Below are 23,540 nucleotides of genomic sequence, written 5' to 3'. Positions count from 1 at the left end.
TTTGCCTTTGCTTTTGAAAACCATTTATGTGCTGAGTTTCTTGGTGCAGCAAATAAATTGTATAATGAAAATAGAGTCATATGATAAACCATTTTGCTCAGCAAGCTTTTTCCCCCACGATGAGCACTGAGTGACTCTCAAGCATACGAATACCTGCCAGCTGTGCTGAGATAAGCGGCTTCCACTTTGCACAGGGAATTGCTTTTCTGCAGCCTCAAAGTGTGAGATTGACTATAGGGGATCTACTAGGCCACTCCAGTCACCCACTCCAGCCAGGAAACACAATGCTTGGAGGGGCACGAGGTTTGTTTAAGTCATTCTCTTCTGCAGGCTAAATAGCCAGATTTAAGAGCTATGGAGAATGCTGATGCCCCCCAGCCATGACCTGATTTCTGAGGACATCTAGTGGTGTCGGCCCCAGCAGGAGCTACTCTGCAGAGCCGGTGGCTTCTTGCCTTCGTCACCGCCAGCTGGCCGTGTTGTGCAACGTTGCCTCTTGCATTTTCTGGTTGAAGAAGGGCCTAATTGCATCCTGTCTGAGAAGGCAATGTGAAGTGATGCTATATTTTTCCTGGTTTCTATTTTTTTTCTGATCTTTGCATTTCTATCTTAGTGCAAAAAATAAAAATGATGATTTGAACACGCAAGAAGAGGAGCATCCTTCAACTGAGGTGATCCAGTGTTCCCCATTGCCAGTTCTCAGTATTTAGAAGTCATGAGATTGGCTCAAAGATCAGAAATGTTTAAAAAAATGTGGATTTCTATTTGCCTTCTGTTTTCAGAAGCCTTAGAGTTAAAATTTTATTCTTTGTATCAACAGGGCTAAAAATGTATCTTTTGTTGTTTAAAGGCTAATTTCTCCAATAAGTTCATAAACGTGGGAATTAGAGCTATAAGTATGTGGTATCCCAAAATGCCAAATAAATATGAAATTCTCACCCCAGCAAGGCTGACAGTAGATGGTTAATAGACCTTCAAGAAGACCTACTTACTTACTGCTCTGTGATTTGGCTTTGCTAGGAATATAACTCTTGCCGCACCTTTTTCAGAAAGAACAAGACTCAATTAGCTGCAATCAAAGAGGACTTTGATCCAGCCAATGACATGTACTATATGTTAAGCACTATCATTAACCATTTCATGATGGTGTGTTTTTCAGTGAGACATTGATCTGATATTCCCCCTGGGGAGAAGCGGGCAACATGATGCAGAAATTTATCTCATCAGTTCAAATTATTTTGTTACTTTCTTGGACCACAGTATGTCTGTTTGGTAAGTGAAACACTTCACAAACAGTTTGTTTTCCTTAAAACATTTTGTTTAGGAAAGTCTGAGGCTTTGCCCAATCTGTCCTGATCATCACTGAAGCCTGTACAAATTTAAATTAATATTTCTTATAAACTTCTCTGAAAATCTTGAAAATAGCTTGAATCCTCTTCTCTTTTTATAGTATTAAGTTAATGATAACATATTCTGCTGAAAAGCACTCACTCGGTCCACGTTCTCTTCTTGGGAATTAGTATCATATGTATAGTAACACTATTAAGACCATAGTATGGACTTTATTGAAGTAAAATTAAGCTTGGGTTGAAAATCAATACGTCTCTCATATCAAAATGTATGTAATTTATAGTCTGTGTTTTAAGCAGTAGATGACAAGTTGTCATAATAGGAAATATTCTTAAATATATTGGATTATTAGGCAATATTCAAATAAGAAATAAATACACTGAGGTTGCCGATTTATCCAGCCCACTGAATCTTTCTTCGTCTAATTTTTATTACTTGTAATTTACACCAAATACGAAATATTTTTAGAGCAGTGCAAATAATGGAATTTCAGTTCTATTGAAAAAAATGACAGTGAAATTTAGCTGTAAGATGACCTAAAACAATACATTTTGAATACTTTAGGGAAAAAAAAAGCCATATATTTACTTACAAGATTTTTCTTTAATTTAGAGATTACTGAGTTTATTTCTGTGTTGAAAGTTCATTTAAAAAAATAAAAAGCGTCACTAACCATTTATAAACTTGAAATAAAATATATTTACTTCTCTGAAATTTTTGGCTACTCTCCAGACAGATTTATTTACCAAATTCAGTCTATAGTTTAGCATAACTTTATTTTCTTCAAAAATACATTTCTTATCAATCAAATTTACTCTTGTCCAAATCTAATACAACTAGCTGGATTTCTGCACTTCCCTAGGTCAATCATTTCCTGGAAAACCTAAGATAGTAAGATGTCGTTCTCTAGAAAAGGACACCTTTTCTTGTTGGTGGAAGCCTGGTTCAGATGGAAGACTTCCTACCAATTACACCTTATTCTACAACAAAGACAGGTAAAAGGAATAGTTATTCTGTAAATTATCAAGTGATGGTTATGACCAAATGAGGGCATGATTACATTAACATACTAAATCTATTTTCATGTATGTTAAACCTCATGATAGTGTGTTAACCCACTGCAAGCATGTTAAACCTCAGACAGCCAAAAAAGGGCTACATGAAATGGCTTTTTCTTGCTGAAAGAAATGTAAATACTGCAAGTATCAAACTCTCAAACAGATTGCTCATAACGAAACTTAGTTGAGCTAAAATTCCCCTGGTCTCCTGGGAAATTCCCCTACCGGCTGGGAAAGATCTAACTTCCCCATCTTAGGTGGATGGGGAGATCAGGGTGCAGCAAGGCCAGCTTTCCCTGTGGGACAGGAGCTGGACACCCTGGGGAAGTCCAGAAGCCCCAGAGCTGCCAGGACCTGTCCCACCACCCTGCCAGGGAGTTTTCCCATTGCCACACACAGCAAGTCCATGGCAGGAAAATCTTCTCTTCCCTTCCTAGATTTGTACGCAACCTAGTGATTCACAAAATAGAGTAAGATCAGGTGCGAGTTTTGCATCTCTGAATTAAAACTGTGACTCCTTCATACTGCCTAAGGATAAAAGCTGTATGTGTTGAGCTACTTTGCCTAACCCGTGTTTCTTTGCATAACTGCCTTTTGTTCCTGAAAAAAAGAGGGCTCAGTATAGTGAAGCTCAGAGATTGCATTTCTTTGAATACATCTAGTGAAGTTCAGGATAGGAAAGGCAAAACCTCAGACTTCCCTGCTTAAATTAAATAAATTTGGAATCATTCAGTATTAATTGATTCAGAAAAAAGCAGCATTTAATGAAATTACTACAGTCAGCTGTCCCGGTTGACTGACTACCCAGATGAAGTTACCACAGGGAACTCAGAAGTCTGAGATAGATCATGCTTCCTCTGTCCAAGGTGGGCACATCTATAGAGCTTTGTTTTTATGAAAATTCAGATGTTTCAATTTCAGTCAGAACAAAAATTTTTATAGACATTTTAGGTCTTTATGATTTAAATCAACCCAGAACAGTCCTGCTCTCTGAACAGACACTTACAGTTTTGATTAAATCTGCTGAAGACATAGGTAATATGTAAGAGGCCATGATTAAAAATAAAAATGAAAGATGTAGTAGTGAGGATATGAAAAATAAATCAACATCTCACTGAAAAAAAAAAAAAAACATTCTCCTGCCATAGGCCCATCAAGTTACTTTCCAGTGAAAATTTAGCAACTCTCCTTCTTTAGTCAATGTGCTTAATTTTCCTTTTAACTTGCCTTTATACATTTTTTTAAAAATGCCTTGCACTATTTCTGGAAGTTTCCATTTCCATTCTTTTGTTAATATATTCCTATGTATAGAAAAGCAGCAAACAGCTTTTGACAATTGCAATTGAAAAATAGTTTTTGATTCAATAAAGCATTTATACTACTACCATTTGACTCTCACAGAAATGCTGCCCAGAGACACACAGAGATGTTGCCCATATACATGCTTAAAGTTAAACATTTTAAAGTACTTTGGTGAATCTAGGCCACTACTAAAAAATATCTGCTTTGCTTCATTTCCTCACCTTTTAACTTATAACATTGTTTTATTTCAGTGAAGAAAAAATCTATGAATGTCCAGACTACAGAACATCAGGTCCCAATTCTTGCTACTTTGATAAAAAACACACCAACCACCGGACAACATATAATATCACTGTAATGGCAACAAATGAATTTGGAAGTAACAGCTCAGATCCTCAGTATGTGGATGTGACTTGCATAGGTAAAAAGGGAAGAATAAAATGGAAAAAAATAACTAGTTGGGGATATATTTCTTTTTTTAATCCCAGAATGACTTGTGCTGAAAGATTTCTTTCCTCATTATGTGAAAGTAATTATAGAGTAGTGCTTATCTACGGATGATCTATAATATGTATCTGTAATTTATGTGAAAATTGTATTTTAATTTGTTATATAGTTTATTGACATCTACTTTTTTTCTGAAAAATTGTCTCCAATTAATAGTTATCTCCACTTTTTCCATTAAATTTGATGAGTTTTGTAGGTTCCTAGCAATACAGATTATGAAACTTTCAAATTAGGGTAAGGCTACGTGAATGTCCCAGACCAAATTTTCCAAATGTCCATATCTTTCTGGCTGCTGGCATTGCAATAATTAGAGAATAAAAATAACTGCCAAAGTGCACGGTGCATTATTTTTGTAATATTTCTCATTCCTAACTCCATTTTGCTTTCTGCATATACATAATGTAAGCGTTATAATGATAAAGGTAGTCATTCTTTTTAGCTATGAAATATCTAACACATTTGTTTTCTAAGAGTGGCCTCATGAAAATATGACTTGCATTCATTCTCTAGCCTGCCAAATTCAGAGTAAAGTCGAAAATTTGCTAATAGTATGTTTAATTAATACCAGTTAAACACTATTAAAGAGAAAGGAAAAAAAGCCTATTATACTGTTCCCTTATGGGAGAGTAGAATTAACTGAAACTATGGGATTAAATACAATGCTATAAAGGAGGTACATTTTCTGAGGGAAAATTAAAATATTAAGAGTAAACTTTTCTTTTGCACAGTTCAGCCAGATTCTCCTGTGGACCTCTCTCTAGAAACAAAAACATCTGCTGGTGTAACAGACCTTTGGGCAAAGTGGTCTCCACCTCCATCAGCTCACAACAGCTCTAGCTGGCATGTGTATCACTATGAGTTACGATTCAAACCTGAGGAAGAGGAAAAGTGGGAGGTAAGGAAACAAAAATATTTATTGCATAGCTTCTCTTTTGAGATAGCTCTCTTGCCTAAATTTAATTTATTGGTATTATCCACATTACAGTTTCTAAGAGAATAGCAAAATTAATGTACCCAACCTCTTTAAGGAAAGAAGAGTTTGTAGTGACAGTGAAATTCTAGGTGTTTGCCTAATTTTCTAAGAGCATCATATGCTAAAAGAAAAAGTGTTTAACCCACTGATAGAGCTTTAATTGTAATTGTTATCATTAATGTGTCTTGTGCTGAGTGTCACAGTGAAAAATTGCTCAGTTCACAGTTTAAACCTAATCAGGGTCAAAGCAGCTTATTGGTTCATTGATTCTCTTCTATGTGATCAGTCAGAACCCCCCCTTCATGTTCTCAGCTATTGCCACTTTGCCAGAAGTGGGCCACTGTACTCTCACAACTGAGATACCAAATAAAATATCGTTCTTAAGACCAAGGTATTCTCAGTGCTGCCTGGATTGCTGGTGCCTAACCAGTAGAGAAAGATCTGTGTTTTTAGACTTCTGAAGAGTAATTCAAGGGGCTTATGTACAAATCTTAATAGTAACCCCTAAAACCAGTCACTAGGAAGCACCACACAGATTTTTGTGAGTTAGACTACCTGTAGTGTTCACTGTATCCTGGACTACATGGAATGCTCATTTATGGGAAGTCAAAAATTATACATTGTAAGGTAGCAGAATCTCAGCTTTTCTATTAAGTCAGTCGCTACCTTTACTTCTTTGTAATTAACACTTAATCAAATCTCTGACCAAAACCCTTCAGAAATCAATGACACAAGGGTAGGATATGTCTCTATGATTTATTTATTAAGATGCCCCAATTCCTTATTATTTCTACAGTTTGTTTTCTCTTCTAGACAGTATCTGTGGGAGTGCAGACACAGTACAAGGTGGTGAAGTTAAATGCTGGGTTGAAGTACGGTGTTCAGGTCCGTTGCATGCTTGACTGTGGAGAATGGAGTGAATGGAGCCCAGAAAGACAAATTCAGATCCCCAATGGTGAGTGAATGATTCCTGTTCTGCTAAATTCATTTATATTCTAACTGTGTCAGTTTTGGGAAAAGCAGCCCGTAAAACCAGATTCCTCACCCAGATCCTGCATAGTGCTGCAGAAAAGGCTTCCACACAATTTACCATTTTTGGAGTTCAGTTGCATGGTTAGAATTGTTGATCCTCTTGGTCCTTGGCTTCTTTGCTGAACCTGGCTGTGATGTGCTAGGAAGTCACTTCTGATGCAGACAAGTCTGCATAGCTCTTGGGTCCTGTTTCTTCATTTAAAAACCTGGCTGATTTCATCTGTAAGATATCAGGGAATGGAACTTATGTAAGAGTCATTAATTTGTTCATTGGGAACAGAACTGAAGTGTCCCCGTGTCCAGTACAGCCTAACACTGCAGCAGCTCTCATGTGTCTCTCAGTGTTGTCTTGGTTTTGAGTGGACACATTAAATGCGGGTCACCTTGTATCTTTTTATCAGACACTGTAGTTAGGTTGTCTCAGATCTTCTTCTGCCATTAACTCTATTATTCATTATTTGACATGAAGAGTGCTGAAATATGGTTAACAGAATAAAAAATTGAAATGGTCCATTTTCAGATCTGCCTTAGGCAATTAGAAGTTGGAAAAATCAATGGCACTATTGTAAAAAGTGCAAAATATATATTATTAATGTAATAAGGCTATATTTTGCCACAAAAACACATTTGCAACAGTTTCAATCACATCAGATTTTTGACTGGCATCATCCTAAGTGAAACTTAAGTGCTTTCTTCCCTCTACCATATTCTAAATGCTTTGCTTGAGTCTGTAATATCAGCAGGAAGCCAAATCTGTAATAAGAAATTGCTTGGCAGCAATGAGGCAACTCATGCCACTCAGAAAGGACATATAAGAATTTCACTTTTATATCTTAGGAGTCATCTTAGCACGATCAGGTGCCACCAAAGAGCATACTGGCAAGGACATAAACACATGCACAGGCACTTTCTTCTTCTTTTTTTTTCTTAAAAGTCAAAGCAAGCAACAACATATTTTCGGAAATAACTGGAAGCATCTTAAAACATTTGATTTAAAGGGAAGTTTTTTTGTGTAGAAGATAGACTGAATAGCAAAGAATATTTTAAATAATTTTATAGAATCTGTTGTAATGGTATATGAGCATCCCATATCACCTTTCTGATGCAAAGAGACGCAGGTGGGAAACTGGAACATAGTCTCTCATCAGAGTTGCAGTGGAAAAGGCTTCTGAATCTGTGTCAGAGTAGGAGGCTGATGGAAGTAGGAGGCAATACCAAAGCAAAACCTCTTATTCTCCTATGCTCCACTTTACAGTGGTTTATAAATTAAGGTTCTAAACTTACTAATTACTTCATTTCTCTATTTCTTGCAGGACAGTCACCTCCTGAAAAGCCTACGATAATAAAATGTCGTTCTCCAGAAAAGGAAACCTTTACTTGTTGGTGGAAACCTGGTTTAGATGGAGGACATCCTACTAACTATACTTTGCTCTATAGCAAGGAAGGGTAATAAGATAATTATTCAGTATTTTATCAGAAGGATCTAGAAAATCAAGCCTAATTGGTTTTGCATTTAAGAGTTGCCTTTTTCCACTTGCTCATTCATCATTGACAATTATCAGAGAAGAGAAAATAGCTTCAGGCTTTTGTGCAAGTGACATTTGCTGGAATAGCAACAACACACTTAAGGTTGAAATTGGATCTCTTCTTAATGTCAGTTTGTCTTCAAACTGACATTAATTGTTCTAGTGTGGATAGACTTCATTGAAATTTGTCATGCTGCAGCAACCATGCAATAGTGTTTGTGATACAGGTATGCAGTCCTGTAGCAACTTGCCCACACAGCCCCAAAAGGCTTTCCAAATTGACCAGATATTTTCATGTTCTGATAATGCTTTTTTTTCCAACAAGTATTCATGAGCCATGAATGCTTCACTGCTTCTGTGGCAATTTAGTAGCTCAAACTTAAGTGCCAAATGCTCATTTTTGGGGGAACCTGTAAAGTGAACATTTTAGTTCATCCCAGCTCTGCTCCCGTTAGGACTGACCTAACTGGACAGTAAGCTGCAGAAAAGATGGACCTTTGCCCATGGGAAAAGACAGAAACTGGTGCAGCCAGACAGGGCAGAGTGTGAGGCCCACATCCCCACCACTCTGATCTGTTGTTCTGCTTCTCTGAGGAACCTGGAAACAAATATAATGTGCTTAGCAGGTGCAAAATGGGTGGAAAATAGATTTTTGGAGGAGGAAAAGATGATGAAAAATAGATGGCAAACCTGTGATTTGGGCAGAATTAACATAAACTTGAAATGAACACTGGAATCCCACAGTTTTCAATACATGGGGTTAGAAAGCTTTGGCAATTACTTTCTACTTGCTGTTTGGACCATGTAAGGACTATGCAGTGGAGAATGGCATTTGGAAAAGTGATTCACCAGCCTACTGTTGTGCTCACAGCAGCATGAGCACTCCAGGCTCCGTAGTTTTTACCCTGTGGAATGAAGCTTACTACAGTCCCTGGAGTTGCCCAGTGTGCTTTCCATTAGAAAGCAGTTTTCTAATGTTCTTTACAGTGCTTGGAGGGAAGAACCTGATCGAGCCCTAAGTAACACTGAACTCTGAGTAATCAAAGCCAAGTGTTGTATTCTGTATATATCCTAATCTCTGTGATTCTTTCATTTCAGAGAGGAACAAATTTATGAATGCCCAGATTACAGAACTGCAGGCCCCAATTCCTGCTACTTTGATAAAAAACACACCTCTTTCTGGACTATATACAATATTACTGTAAAAGCAACTAATGAAATGGGAAGTAACAGCTCTGATCCTCATTATGTGGATGTGACTTACATAGGTAAGAGATAAATAAAGGTTTTTAAGTGGAATTCAACTAATTCAAAATTATGAATTTTGATACTTGGATTGTAATATTGTATATGAGAAGAGCTAGAATTAAATTCCTAAGCTAAAAACATATAAGAACTAATAAGATCTCATCTGCTGTAATGATAATTTAATATAGCATTTTATTTTCAAAGAATGTCTAAAAATCCAAAAGCTTAAAAAACTGCCTTCAGATAACCGTGTAAAAGTTTTGTGTATTTCTGTCAGTCAAGAATCATCATCCATCTAAATCCTTTCTACTGTACCAAAAACTGAAATCAAATTGATCTTTTAACTAATACTATTTAAATTTAATTACCTAAGAGTAGTTACCTGAAATTTGCTTTTCCCTCAGACTCAAGAGATGCTAAATCAGTGCTCTCTCTGGCACAGTATCTGATAATCTCCTTTCTCAGACTTTTTCCACAGAGTGACTGGGCAACTATTTAGGGTTTTTTTCTAATGGAAAGAACAATATCACTGATATCCAGTTTGTTATCAATGGTGTGTCCACAGGGAGCCTAGCAATTGAAAAAGTACTCCTGGAGAAAAAGCTTAAAATTTTACCTCCATGTCATGACTACTTACTTGCTGAAACTTCACATAAGACAGTGGAAAATAATACATGCACTAAATCCAGGTACTTTAGTACTCTGAACTGAGTTAGCTGCAACCCTGACTTTGGCTAAAAGCCAAGTTCCATTTTATTTTACTTTTAAAGTATAGATGGGGCTTTAATATTGCTATTGTGCTTTATTTTTAAATAAATCCTTTATTATGTTTTATATTTAAATATATACTATGCATGTAAGGATTATAATGTGAGTTTTTTGGATATAAAAGATAGGGGAAAGGGTTTTCGCAGTTAAATCTATAATTCCAGCATCCCTAACTGTATATAACAACTCTGTTAACATGATTAATACAACTTCTGTAACAGAGCACTGAATGTTAGCTTCATTTCTGCTAATTTTGAAACATGGTTGTAGAAGAGCAATAAATGATAATTGTAGAAAGTAGCAAATCTTATTATGAACTAACTTATTTACTATTCTTCAGTTACTTCAAATTTATAAATCCATCCTACTTCATCAGGAAATTCTTGATTCCTGAATCCCAGCACCAGTTCTATGTTACTAGACGCGCTGGAGGTGGCAATTTGCCACTTGCACTATTTTATACCTCCTCCTACGATGCAGGGAAAAGTCTTGCAGCCTTAGTGTCTGTTCTTTTATTTTAACAGTACAGCCAGATCCTCCTGTGAATGTAACGCTAGAATTAAAAAAGCCAATCAATAGAAAACCCTATCTGGTCTTGACGTGGTTCCCACCCCCACTGGCTGATGTCAGATCTGGATGGCTTACTCTGGAGTATGAGCTGCGACTGAAGCCTGAAGAAGGAGAGGAGTGGGAGGTAAGGAAACTGCAGATTTTTGCTAGATTATGTTTTCTGATCAATTAGATTTTGTCAGCTAAGTTCCATGCCTGAATGTAATGAAGCAGGCACATGTAATGAAGTGGTTCAGCCTTTTCAAAAGCTCTGCTTGGATGGTCTGTGGCTTTCTGTTGAGAAGACTGTGGTATCTCAAATGCTGTTGTACACAATGATGTAATAAAAGGCACTGAAATATATTTTTAATTATGATAATTCTATATTAATTACACTGGTATATAGTTTAATTTGTTAGTTCCCACTTCCTCAGCCACAAGCACTTCTTGGGAACATAAGGCTCAATAACATTATGTAAAATTATTTACATTTGTACCCCCCAAAAAAAGAAGACAATTGTCCTGACCACATAAAAACAACTGTCTTTGCCCAGAAGGTGCAAATCAAATAACTGGGCAGCAAATTAAAGACTTCAGCTATTGGCATTGAGCTGCATCCCTTCCTTGTCTGCTGCAGCCATCTCTGTGTCTCCTCCTTCCTTCCCATTGCCACTATCATTTCCAGCTCCTTGGTCCTTGTAAGGTCCACCGTTCCCTCACCTGTGCAGTTTCATCAACTTCCACACTCCTCCTTCGCTGTCTGCATTTTCATCACCAGTATTTGTGTTTTCTGTCTCCTCTCACCATTGCATTTCCACCACTACTACACCTGCCATATGCTCTTGATGGATTTTTATACTAGTTTCAGTTGCACAGTATGAAAGGGCTTAATAGCATTCCCACTGTTTAAAATTCCCACATTTTAAAATGTGAACCACAGAAATAAAACAGATATACCATTATAATGTGTTCATATAACAATTCCTCTGAAGCCATCCAGATCCATCCTATATTCCCAACTTGATTATCACGACCTTAAGTTAGCTACGATTTTGATAACAAAATGTCTTAATTTTATTATTTTTTATTATTATTTGGATTTTATTATTTTTAATTCATTTTTCAGACTATTTTTGTTGGACAGCAAACACAGTATAAAATGTTTAGTTTAAATCCGGGAAAGAAGTACATAGTGCAGATTCACTGCAAACCAGACCACCATGGATCATGGAGTGAATGGAGCTCAGAAAAGTATATTCAGATCCCCAGTGGTGAGTGGCCAAGCATCCTTTCAATAACTGTGTAACAGTGAAGTTCATGTGATATTTTTGTTAGCTGTCCAAAGCAGCCATGAAGATTGACATCCCCTAGTTTCCCTAAGACAGGTAAGATAACTGAATTCTCACCTTTCCTGCACTCTACTCAATTAGCTCTTCTCTTCATTGCTTTTAGGAGTTAAGAAGGTGAATAAATTTCCTTGCTTGTTAAACCCTGTTCTTTCTCTTTATTGCCTGGTAGTTTTTAATGAACAGAATACTGGCAGTTGCATTAAAAATACCACATAGACAGGAAATAATCATTACTTTCAGACTAACAACTCTGGATTGCTGTCTATCTGTAATGAATTCAAAATGTACACCTTAATGTAAAGAGCATATATTACAGTAAAAATCCATAAAACCATCTAGTTGTAGATTATTTTGCTAGCCATTTAATTAATTATATGATACGTGTTTGATAGTGAAATGACTACAGCATTGGCATAAGTAGATTTGAAGCCAACTGAACTCATTAATAAAAAGCATATTAATTATCAGATGTTAGTAGTGTTATAGAGATCAGTCTATGCTAGAAATGGCTGCTAGATTCAATATCAAATTTTGCAGTTTAGATCCATTTTTAAAACGAAGGCCATTTGAGACTTCTTTTTGCATACTTACTATGTAAATCTTAGACATGTGTCCTTAAATAATTTCATTTGTTTCCTAGACTATAGAGTAAAAGATATGATTGTGTGGATCATCGTGGGTGTCTTATCATCTCTCATATGTTTAATCATGAGCTGGACAATGGTTTTAAAAGGATACAGGTAAGTCATCAATTTCATGATAGTATAGAGTTGGAAATCTCAGTAAACTTGTTAAGACATATAGATATTTGATTGAAATATTTTAAATATTTGATTTCCTGTGATTTTTATGTTCTTTTATCAACTATAAATTAGAGATCTGACATATCTGTCTGTAGAGGCCTGCCAGTCCTGCTGCCTTGTGCAACAGACAGCTGTGTCTTGACCAGCTGACAAAATTACAGTGATTTCAGAAGACTAGAGGTTGAGGGAAAAAGGACAGTAGAAGAATATTAGCAGTGTTGCTTCTCCAGTTTAGTAACAATTATTTTTGTGCTGCTCTCTTCCTTCTAAATACAACTAAGGATAACTTATAAACTATACCTGTTTCGATAAATTGTCTGACTTGAGAAGGTAAACAAAAAACAGGTCCAGTAGGAAGGTAGTGGATACAGAGAAGTGGCTGAAATTTGTCACATTCGGGCAACATGGGAGAAGAGAGAGATAGGGCCTGTCCTTTTATGCTGTGTGTTTGATCTGCTTATTTTAGGATGATAGCCTTTATCCTACCACCAGTCCCGGGACCAAAGATAAAAGGCATAGATACACATCTGCTGGAGGTGAGTACCTCAACAACTACAAAATCATTTACCATTACATACTTTTCCAAGTTCTGTACTAGTTAAATCAATTACCGTAATTAAGATATAGCTTTAATTAATGCTAAAAATAAGCAAAACTTTCAGTTTGATACTGCTGAGCATCTAGGCAAGGCAGAGTGTTTAAACTAGCACTTCACAGTAGTGATAGGAGGGGGTTTGGGAGCAGGGTTTGGCATAGCAGCTGTTCCCTGGTGCCCTGCAAGAGGCAGTGCCTAAAAGATCTTCCTAAAAGTTCTTGCAGAGAAGTACTCTGCCATCTCCTGTCATGCTGAAGAGACAGGACATAGGTGAGCTATTGTACTCCTTCTTGCCAAACCCATGAGATCCTAACCTGCCCTGAATTTCCCGGGTCCTCACATTTAGGAACATGAATTCTGGGATTTTGTTTCTGCACTGAGAGAACTCAGGGAAAGCTCTTCCTCAGTTTTCTCCAGCTGTTGAGATTCAGTTTAGGTCTAATTATATAATTATGCAAGTAATTACATATTAACTATGTAGATTTTCACTGTTGCTCTAGTCATATGTAAACCTCCGGAATATCAACAGAATATCAACTTTATATTTATTATGCCCTTAGGCGGGGAAGTCTGAAGAATTATTGAGTGCTCTTGGTTGCCATGGTTTCCCTCCAACATCGGACTGTGAGGAACTACTGATAGAATATCTGGAGGTGGAGGACAGCGAGGATCAGCAACTCAGGCAAAGTCATAACAACGGTCATCCCGGTAAAAACGCAAAAGTGACATCCAAGGAAACCGACAGTGACTCAGGACGAGGGAGCTGTGACAGTCCATCTCTGCTCTCTGAGAAGTGCAGGGAGTCCTGCACCCTTCCATCGAAACTTCCTTCACAAGATGTAAGAGAGATTCATGAAAATAATGCAGGAAAAAAGGGTTGGGAGACTCAGTGTGTAGCCTCTTCAGAAGACAAAGCACTCCCTTTCAACATTGCAGGGACAAAATCATCCACGTGGCCTGCAGCTAATACTCATCCTTCTACATTTGCCTATCACAGTACTGTAGATGCACATAAGATAACACTAAGTACCACAAATGTGAATGCTGCACCAGTTCTGGTGGGAAATGAAGAAAAGCATCAGTCACGATATTCTACCAGTGAAACTCTATGTGAAGAAAACTTGGAAAAGCAACGAGAGATGGAGAATATGCATTCCAAAAATGACCAAAGCACAATACAGGTCAATCAAAACAAACTCAATGAAAAGTCATCTTTTTTAAATGCTAAAATAATGGATTACGTAGAGGTCCACAAAGTTAGACAGGATGAGAATTCAGCAGTATTACTGAAACATAAAGAAAATAATGGAAAAATTGAAAAATACACAATTTCAGGAAACAGCAAAGAATATACAAAGGTCTCAACAGTTGTGGACCACAATATTCTAGTATTAATGCCAGATCCAAGAGTCCAGCACACACCTGTATGTCAGGAACCTGCAAAGGAAATGTCTCAGACCCTTCAGCAAGGCCAAGTCGAGAAAAACATGAGCTACTGTCTGCCAGCTCCAAGTGAGTGCCAAAGAGAGGCCGGTGGATCAGAGTACATGGACCCATCTTCCTTTATGCCCTCCTTTAAATAACTGAAAGTTTGATTATTCTTCATCAGGTAACGCTACAGAATGAGTTAAGTACAATCAGTACAATAAAGCTAAGCTCTGTGTTTCAGGATTATGCTACTACATCATAATTGTGGCTTACACCTTTTCCTAGCTGACAAGTCTTTGATTTGCGTATTGATTTGCTTAATAGTTGTGTACAGTGCAAGGAAAACATGCAGGAAAGCGTTCCTTAAAAAAACTACCCTCCTATGTGTATTATAGAGAGAATAAACTGTGGGTTGATATGCTGATAATCATGGAAATAAAACTTAGATAGTTAACATAAGTTTCTGACCACGGGAAATGAAGTATTTGATACTATGTGCCATGAAAAACTACACTGTAAACAAATTATTCAACTTCTGAGATCTTCTCTCATTTATTTAAACCTATGGGAATATTTCTGACACAACAAAGATGAAAATTGTTATAGGTCAGTCAATATACCATGGTTGTCAGATCCCAACGAGAGCAGTTTCAAACCAGATAAGTCACTACAAAATAACATTCTGATGTATAGTGGTTTCTTTTTTCTCAATGCATTCTGACACTAGATTGTTTTCTTTATACTTTTTCTCAAACTTAAAAAAGGACCTCTAATATGTGAAAAATCATATATGAAACAAAACATATTCAATTAATTATAGTAAAATAACAAATCCTTCTAAATACATTTTTGATTTTGGTGTGACAGATAATTTTACATCCCATTCACATCCTACTACATTCAAACCCAATATGAAAAAAATAGCGAGATACTATCTGATATACTGCCTTACTGTATATAATATACAATACTACTTTAGTACATGCCCATGTGTTCAACAATGTATTTTTAAAGGCTATTTTTCTAATACAAAACAAGGCAAAATAAAACATTTTTAATTTCCCAATGCTATTTAGCTACATAACTGTTCTGTTTCCTTCTGCTGCAGCAGAAGTAACGGGTAAAGCTCCCATTTCTATATAAAAGATGAGTGAACTTTATAGTAATTAAGAATATTAAGTAATTTTTATCTATATTTCTAATATATTACAGATGTATTACTATTTGAATTATAAATTATTTATTCCATATGTTTTTTACATGCTGTTATTGCAAAATTATAATAGAATCCAGGTTTTGAGAGCACAGCTTCTTTCCCACAAAACTTGTAGCCTGATGCCACTCCGGAGTGGTATGGGATGGGACAAGATGACTGCAAGCCTTTTGTATCCCTCTTGTCGCGGACACAGGCACAGAATCCTGTCAAGCTGCAACTTAAAGATTTTACTTATGTAGTGGATTTCTTAGGCTACCAGCAGGCACATAGTACAGATGTTACAAACCAAAGAAAGCACCAAGCGAGGCTCTTGCTGGCATGCTGATTACATGGGACCAGGGGAAGCCAGGCACAATCCTTAGCAGATGTGAAATGTAGGATTATCCTGACTAATTTAAGGTATCTATATGTGTACCAGGTTTGTAAATTTTCGTTGTAGACTGGGAAGCCTAGAGCACCTGGCCAAATGCAAGAATCTATATAAGGAAGAGACGATTTGCACTCTGATCTCCACTGACTGCATTTAAAGTTTGTCTCCCCTAACTTCCTCTAATCAAAGGCTAAAACCCGAATTTCAGTTATGTTTACTCAAATATTTTCTGTGTTGACCATGGTTAAATGAAAGAATAAGGGCTGCCTTAATATTCTGGGGTATGTCCGATTCTGTTCTAGCCACTGGGTCCCAGGAACATTCCTAACTTTAAGATCCTGGGTTCATAAAACACAAAAGATCAGATTTTCAAAAGACCTGTAGTTTATATGCTCATGCAAAGCTCAAGTTGCCACAAGAAAAACATTAGTTTTATTGCCTGAAGAGCCAGTATTGCAAGACATTGTAAAGAAGGTCCTTCCAGTGATCCTCTCAGAAAGAGAACTGAGTAGAAGAGTGTCTATGCCTTCCTATAAACTGGTAGTGAAGCTACAAAAGAGCAGTAGCTTCAATCACATTGTCAGGCATAAATTCTCTTCCACCTTGTCAACTGAGTGTCTCATGATGTCAAATCATTGTGGTTTCCTGTGGAAAAAAGAGAAATCCAGCTAGACTGCAAAAGGTACATTTTTGGAAGGGGCTAAGCCTCTTGGGGATTTGCTATATAGATATAATATGAACACATTTTTAATAAACAAATTTCATACTTTGAGTTGAACAAATGTGCAGTGGGATCATTTCTCCTTTGGATGTGCTTTTATTTTCCAAAATCCGTAGGAATAACACCTTCTGAAACTGGTCCAAACTGTACTTTTGCACATCAAAAAGAGAATAAACAAGTGTTCTGTAAAATTGAGATAATCTTCAGCTGAGTCTATGAGCCCTTGGATGTTCAAATAAATATATTTTTGCAATATTATTTTTGTTTACAACTCTTCAAGGAATTGTTTTATTATTATTATTATTATTATGAAATAGATGAGATTTTGTAGCAGTTGTACAGATTAGATTGTTGTGAAGATACAAAACAAGTCGTGGGGAATAACAGGCTCCCCACCACAAAGGGCAATGATTTTCATCACATAATTTACCCTAGGAACAGATATTAGCCCTCAAGCCTAAATATCTCCATTGGATAAATTTCTTACTTGGAAGAAAAAAAATTGAAAAAGTTTGTGTGATGTTTTTAATATAAATTCTGCGTATGTGTATATTAAATTGTAAATTGCGTTTTACTAGCACAAAAGCTCTACAAGGAAGCATAATGGCTCTTCAGAAGTAGTTCATTTTATAAAGTTCATACAACTGAATATGTATATTTTTAAATAATATATTTTCTTTAGATACAGAAAATACTATTAACAGCTTTTATTTATATTGGGAAATACAGTACATCATTATTTTAAATTTTCTCAGTAGATTTCTTTCTTTAACAAAGACATGGTTGATACAATGTTTTGGTATTTTCAATAAGATGCTCCTGACTTTTAAATAAATATGATTTATTGAACTGAGACATGTGCTGCCAAAACTTACTGTCCCCAAAAAATACAGGTTTGAAGAATGGTCTTTATGGTATTATGTAACTACAAAGCATTATTTAATAAAAATGTAGTAAACCAACCTTATGTAATACTAATAAGAGGATATATTTGTTTATGGAACAAACTGAAAAACAAATACGTAATGATAATTGATTTATGAATTCTGTGGTATGTTTTATGTGCTTCTGTTCAGATGGCTGGAAAATCTACAGTTGCTTTAAATGTCATGTAAGTATTTAACATGTAGTAACAGTAAGTACCAAAAATGGATATGCAGTATTCGTGATATCTGAAGCACTGTGTATGTGGAATTCACATCTTGAAGCCTGTAAATGTGTTGGATAATCTTTCATTAACTGTAAACAACTCGAAAGTGTTGTGCAAGGAAACCAAAGTCATCTAAGCCAGTTGTGAATATCGTAACTCTGCTACAAAGCCATAAACCCACAGGAAATGAAAATGCAGCATGAGATCAGGCGCCATATTTTTTAAGAATTGCTACCTCACTTTTTTTTGCTCCCAGAAGCATTTTTCTTTGTATGTCAAATTACTACATCAAGATTAAAAACAACTTAGAATTTGTAATGTTCAATTTGTTTTTGTTAAACAACAGTTTGTCATGGAACCATCACTTGGGTTGCACTAACACTGTTAGGATGGGATACTAGCGATATGTAGCAAGATGAGATGTTTATGCATAAAACAAAGAAAATTTCCATCTTGTAGGGAAAGCCATACCGAGCAGCTTGGCAGACACGATTTTCCTAATGCATCAGTCCCTCTCCTGGACTGACAAGTTATTTGGGAGCTGTCTCTGTGCCCACCCCACTTGGATTGAAAAAACTGAGCTCTCTCTCTAGATTGACAAATACTAAACTCATCATTTGTCAACATTTGCTATCCGGAAAGAAGTTTTGAGTTCCTGAGAAGTAAAGCTTCAAATTCTGTCTCTAAATGAATGAAAATGGACACTAGCCCAACTCATAACCATCTCAAACGCTCATATTAAAACCAGAACACTGACTTCCTTCAGACTCCAGTTCATGTGGACATGTGTCTGAATTACACTGAGCTGGAACAATCTTGTGGCCCGGTTTTGAAAACTCTTTTGAAGCAATTACAGGAACGTTTGTAATTGTCTTTTCTGTGTATGTCAAGCAGGAGATTAAAGATAAATTAAATATGGAAATACATAATGCATGAGAATGGAGAGAGATCTTAGTGAGGGAAAGCAGCGCATGGTGGGTGCATGTGGCAGAAGAGCGGGAGCACAGTCACAGGGAACACCATAGGATGTTCAAAGATGGGGAAATTAGAGAAATCAGCAGGCATTGCGCATGCGTATGGCCTGCAAGGGAGGGAGGACAGAAAGTGGAGGCAAAAGCAGCCAAATGAGTGTGTGATAAATGAGATTGTGGGTAAGAAAATAGAAGAGAAACAAATAGACTTTAATATCAAAAGGGGGGATATCCACAGTTATCTGATATAGTCCACAAAAATAAGGAGGCCTTATTAAAGCCTAACCAGTTGGCAAAATACTCAAATCAGCTACGAGAAATCAGCTACTATACAAGAAATGGAAAAAATCCTATACATGAGAGTTGGTCTCTTCATTCTTATGCATTACAGGATTTCCTTCCAAGTATATGGTACTGGCCATTGGCAATCAGAGTACTTGAAGAGCTCAGACACTAAATTTGATTTGCTGTTTTATTTCCTACATGTCTAAGGAAAAAAAAAAAAAAAAAGAACAGTGTGGCCAAACTGTTTTTAAAAACAACATTCAATTTTAGTCAGAGATTTATAGATGAGGCTTTTTTTTCCTCCATTTGCACTGTCTTGCAGATTTGCCTGTCACTCTTAAGTATTTTTTCTACTTATTAAAGATCTATGAGCCACAAGAGCCAAAGGACTTTGTGAACCCAGTAAAATGCCCTCTTGACATTTCTAGGCATTGTTTAGTCTGTACCAGCAACAATCCAACACTTAATTTATTTTTTTAATCAGATAGTCGCTGTCTTGGTGATAAATCTTGAGAGTTACCAAGTCAGGCATAAAACACATTTTCTCCCATATAAGTTTTTAACAGAAAAATACTTTATCTTTGTGCAGCCTTTTCCAAACAGTCCATGTGTTAAAAAGCTCAGCAAGATAGTGGTGCACAGACAAGCTAGAAATAAGAAAAAATCACAGCTCTCTCTCATAGGGAGGATTAATGTCCTGTTCTATTTTGTGATGCTGCTTTTCTTGGACTTTGGCTTTATTTGACTTTGTTTTTTGACAGTGCTGCTTCTGGGTCTATTTTTGTGAGCTGCTGAGTATCTTCACCTCATTTTGACAACAATAAGAATGGAAATAGTTCACTTCCAAGAAAGATTATTTAGTCATCAGTTTTATGGTCATATAACACTGAGCAGATCTTTAGAGGATGCTGAAAATCTTTGTAGGGATCACTTGTATGAAGTATCTCTTACATATTTCAGGACATGGTACATGTCCAGGAATGGGCACTTTTTTCTATATATTTGATATATATATATGGAAATACAATGATGTTAAACCATATTGTTAATATTCGTAATGAACATTACTCTAAATTCTCACCCACCTATCCTTTGCTCTGAAAGAAAACTACTGTCCAGACATACTCAGATGGGAGCTCCTAGGCTGCTTTGCTAATTTTCATGTTTCATCTTAGAAACTAATTTTTATTCATTCTGTTTACAAATGCCATTCTTCATCTATAATAAGAGAACTATCAGTTCCATGTATGTGTTATACTGCTCAGAGATACTCAACACTATCTGGGCTTCTAAGCTTATGTTGTGTACGCCAATGTTGATCCTATGTGTAAAATAGAGCAATACTGGGGGTGCTGGTCTGAATAAGCACTGCCCAGAAAAAAATGTCAGCAGTACTTAATAATGTGCATTTGCTCAAGTTTCTGGCATGTTGATAAGTGTAGGGGAAAGTCTCTGGAACTTCCTTGCCTGAACCCTGCTTTATGAATAATATCAGCAGGTCTCTTTAAGAAGCATTTATGAATCATAGTCTGAATAACATGCACAATAAACAAAGTACTTTCCAAGACAGAGAGGGTCTAATATTTAAAGCAAAATTTTTTCCATTTGCGTAAACCATCCCATTCTTAGGCTCATAATAAAAGCTGGGCATCTTTTCATTACAGTTTTCAGAACTTGTAGGCAATCTGGAACGTCCAAGTTATTGTAGTGTCATTACTGTAGCAACAGAATGACTTGAAGCACAATTATTCTATGAATCAAATCCAAATGTTTTGTAAATTGCTAAAATTGAAAAAATATAGCAAGTACATCCTTTACTATACAGTACATACATTGGTTGGAAAATACTGGTATAAAAAGAGCTGCTCAGGAATTCTTCTTTGTTTCTAAGTGTATTTGAAGGACAATGCTTTAAAGTGTATGTATTTTTAAGTTCTTAATATTGAAAATGCTAGCTTAAAAACAAACCTGTTAGCAATTTCACTTGTAAGGTCAATATTGTCACTGATGTCTGTAGCTTTCTGATGGACTTTTCAATCTTTTGTCACTGTAAAACTCTTTGCAATGGTGTTTGCATTTCAATTTAATAAAACACTTCTTGAATAAATTTTATATAGTCTTATAGCTCTTTTTATCACAGAATATATCAGTTCCTGTATATAATGTGTAACATGCAAGGATAAAGCCAGGCATCCAGCAGAGTTTGTGGGATGGGCTATCACCGTTCCGCATATGGAAGGACCAGTCTCAGATGCATTTAACCCATGGCATCTGCACTGAGCAATTGATCTGATGTGCGGGAGGCTCCTGATTTGCAGGTGTCCTAAGAACACAACATGAAGTGTTCCGTGCATATAAGCAGAGCATGACAGGAGATTTGCTCTCCAGCTTCTTGGAGGAGCTGGTTAGAAGACTTGGCTCACTGCTGCTCACATCTCACTCCTAGCATAGAGTCTGTAGGCATAAACAGGCAATATATTCACATGAACCAAACATTTGGAGAGGAAAGAAAGTGTGAGCAATGCTACTAGCTACAACCAGTGTTCTAGGTCTCATGGGAAGCACACAGTTAATGCAGACATCTCATTCACAAGGTCACATAATTTTTGTATATTCATACTTCTTTATGGCTCTTTGTTTTGAAGAAAAGGATCTCTGAAATTCAGGGACTGCCAGTTATCAAAAGTAAAGCCTGATAGAGAAAGATTGAGAACCTTGGAACCCTGGGGTTTAGAAATGCTACACTGATTGCTAGAAAGGACAAGTGTCTGACTCACTGCTGCAAGAGAAGGAGTGTTGCTTGCAAAATGGAGATCACCCTCCAGGGCTAGAGCCTGCAGCTGCTGCTGCCTGGGGCTGGTGGAAATACAGTGAGAATTTAAAAAAAAGCAGATTAATTTCATGTCCCTGAAGTCTTTATAAAATTGAGGTGTTGCCCATGAATCACAGCAAGGAAATAAAGGAAATGTCACTGTAAAGATGTTGCCGAAAACCGGGAATAAACCTCTTAACACCAATGTAGCATTAAGAAGCAGATATTCCCTTTATTGCAGCGCTGGGTGCACGGGGGATAGCTCCAACCTATCGTGCACGCCCTAAGGTGTGTTTGCTAAAGCTTTTATTTCTCTGTTCTCTACATAAGCATTAAACTCCAGGAATGATCATACATATTCATTCTATTTCCCCGAACTAATTACAATATACCCCACCCTCGTGCGTGTGCACCCTCTGCCCCTTCGGTGGTCTCCGGTGGCCTTTTGAGACCCCCTGGTGATTGTCCTTCTGTGTCCACTCCGTGACATCCCGGAACTCACTTCCATACATGGCCTTATTCCGGCCCAGAAGGCCCTGTTTTGGTCCTACTGCCCAATTTCAGACAGTTCCTTGACGATACAGTGGTCCTTATCTTTGTGTTCAGCTGGTCTTTGCTGTTTTCTCCATATTCTCTCACGATGTCCCAGAAACATCTGCTGTATTTTCTCATAATATATCAGCAACAACAGCAAAAATACGTCCTTGGGTGCATTCCCTTCTGGGGTTTCTCATAACAAAGGGACTGTCCTGCAAAGGTTATTACACTTGCTATCAACTGAGAGCTTACACAATTTAGAGAAAACAAAACAAAGCAAAGCAAAACAAAAACAAAAACCAAAAAAAAATGAACTGAACAAAAAAAACACCTGATTCTGCTACAGCTGTGGCCACAGAAGAAAACATGGGGCACAGGAGCCTCTCAGGCTCCCCAGAAGCTTAAAGGAGACATAATTCAAGTATTTTGGTACTGTATTTTTAGCAGCTTTTGCTACTCTTGTCTGTTAAGGTTGTTTACATTAAATATAAATTCACTTTACCAGGAGCACCTATCTGATAAAACACGTTTTTTAGTAAGTTAGGTCTGGGAGCTTAGGCCAGTGCCCTGCCAGGCTTTCTGGAGCGGGATGAAAATGTCTTTACTGTGATTAGCTTCTCTCGGAGCTTTACAAAAGGCCTCAGCAGCGAGCTGAGCAGCGCTTGTAGGGAAAGTGTTAGTTGCTTGTTTTGTTTGTTTGCGTGTTTTGGTCTAACCACTACACATAGGGAAATGGAAATGGAGGGAAAATAATTTAAAAATAAAACAGCTTTCAGGTATCGCCAGCCCTGTCCGGCTCTGCGGCGGCTGCAGGGGCCCGCGCGCGGCCATGTCGCGTGGCGCCGCGGCGGGAGGGAGGGGGCGGCATGGCGACGCCGGGACGGGACGCGGACAAGCCGGGCATGGCGACGCCTCCGCCTCGCCGCCACCGCCCCGCAGTCCGGGCCGGGAGGGTCAGTGACCGGGGCCGTCGGCCGAGGGGCCGGCGCT

The 23,540-nt window shown here is 37.3% G+C and overlaps 1 protein-coding gene and 1 long non-coding RNA gene across 2 annotated transcripts in view; both read left to right on the top strand.

Moving 5' to 3' along the window:
• The window catches only part of LOC148593136 (uncharacterized), a 396,995-nt gene that overhangs the window by 306,537 nt on the left and 66,918 nt on the right, over positions 1 to 23,540 (top strand). The gene's annotated exons all lie outside the window — the stretch shown is intronic.
• PRLR (prolactin receptor) lies at positions 1,203 to 14,790 on the top strand. Its single transcript, XM_010217727.2, has 12 exons — positions 1,203 to 1,272; positions 2,213 to 2,345; positions 3,962 to 4,131; positions 4,946 to 5,112; positions 6,004 to 6,145; positions 7,536 to 7,668; positions 8,847 to 9,016; positions 10,289 to 10,458; positions 11,440 to 11,584; positions 12,303 to 12,402; positions 12,932 to 13,001; positions 13,621 to 14,790. The coding sequence occupies exons 1-12, from the start codon at positions 1,203 to 1,205 to the stop codon at positions 14,641 to 14,643; spliced, it is 2,493 nt and encodes an 830-aa protein (XP_010216029.2). The 3' UTR covers positions 14,644 to 14,790.

Source organism: Tinamus guttatus, unplaced genomic scaffold (assembly GCF_059628265.1).
Source record: "Tinamus guttatus ecotype Peru unplaced genomic scaffold, ASM5962826v1 Tinamus_guttatus_pri_ptg000455l, whole genome shotgun sequence".
In the NCBI taxonomy this organism is placed as follows: domain Eukaryota; kingdom Metazoa; phylum Chordata; class Aves; order Tinamiformes; family Tinamidae; genus Tinamus; species Tinamus guttatus.
This window is presented reverse-complemented; position numbering and strand designations above follow the sequence as displayed.

Coding starts and splice junctions, on each gene's coding strand:
- PRLR (XM_010217727.2), top strand. CDS start 1,203: ATGATGCAGAAATTTATCTCATCAGTTCAAATTATTTTGTTACTTTCT. Junction 4,132..4,945: donor TGTGGATGTGACTTGCATAG/GTAAAAAGGGAA, acceptor TCTTTTGCACAG/TTCAGCCAGATTCTCCTGTG. Junction 9,017..10,288: donor TGTGGATGTGACTTACATAG/GTAAGAGATAAA, acceptor TTATTTTAACAG/TACAGCCAGATCCTCCTGTG.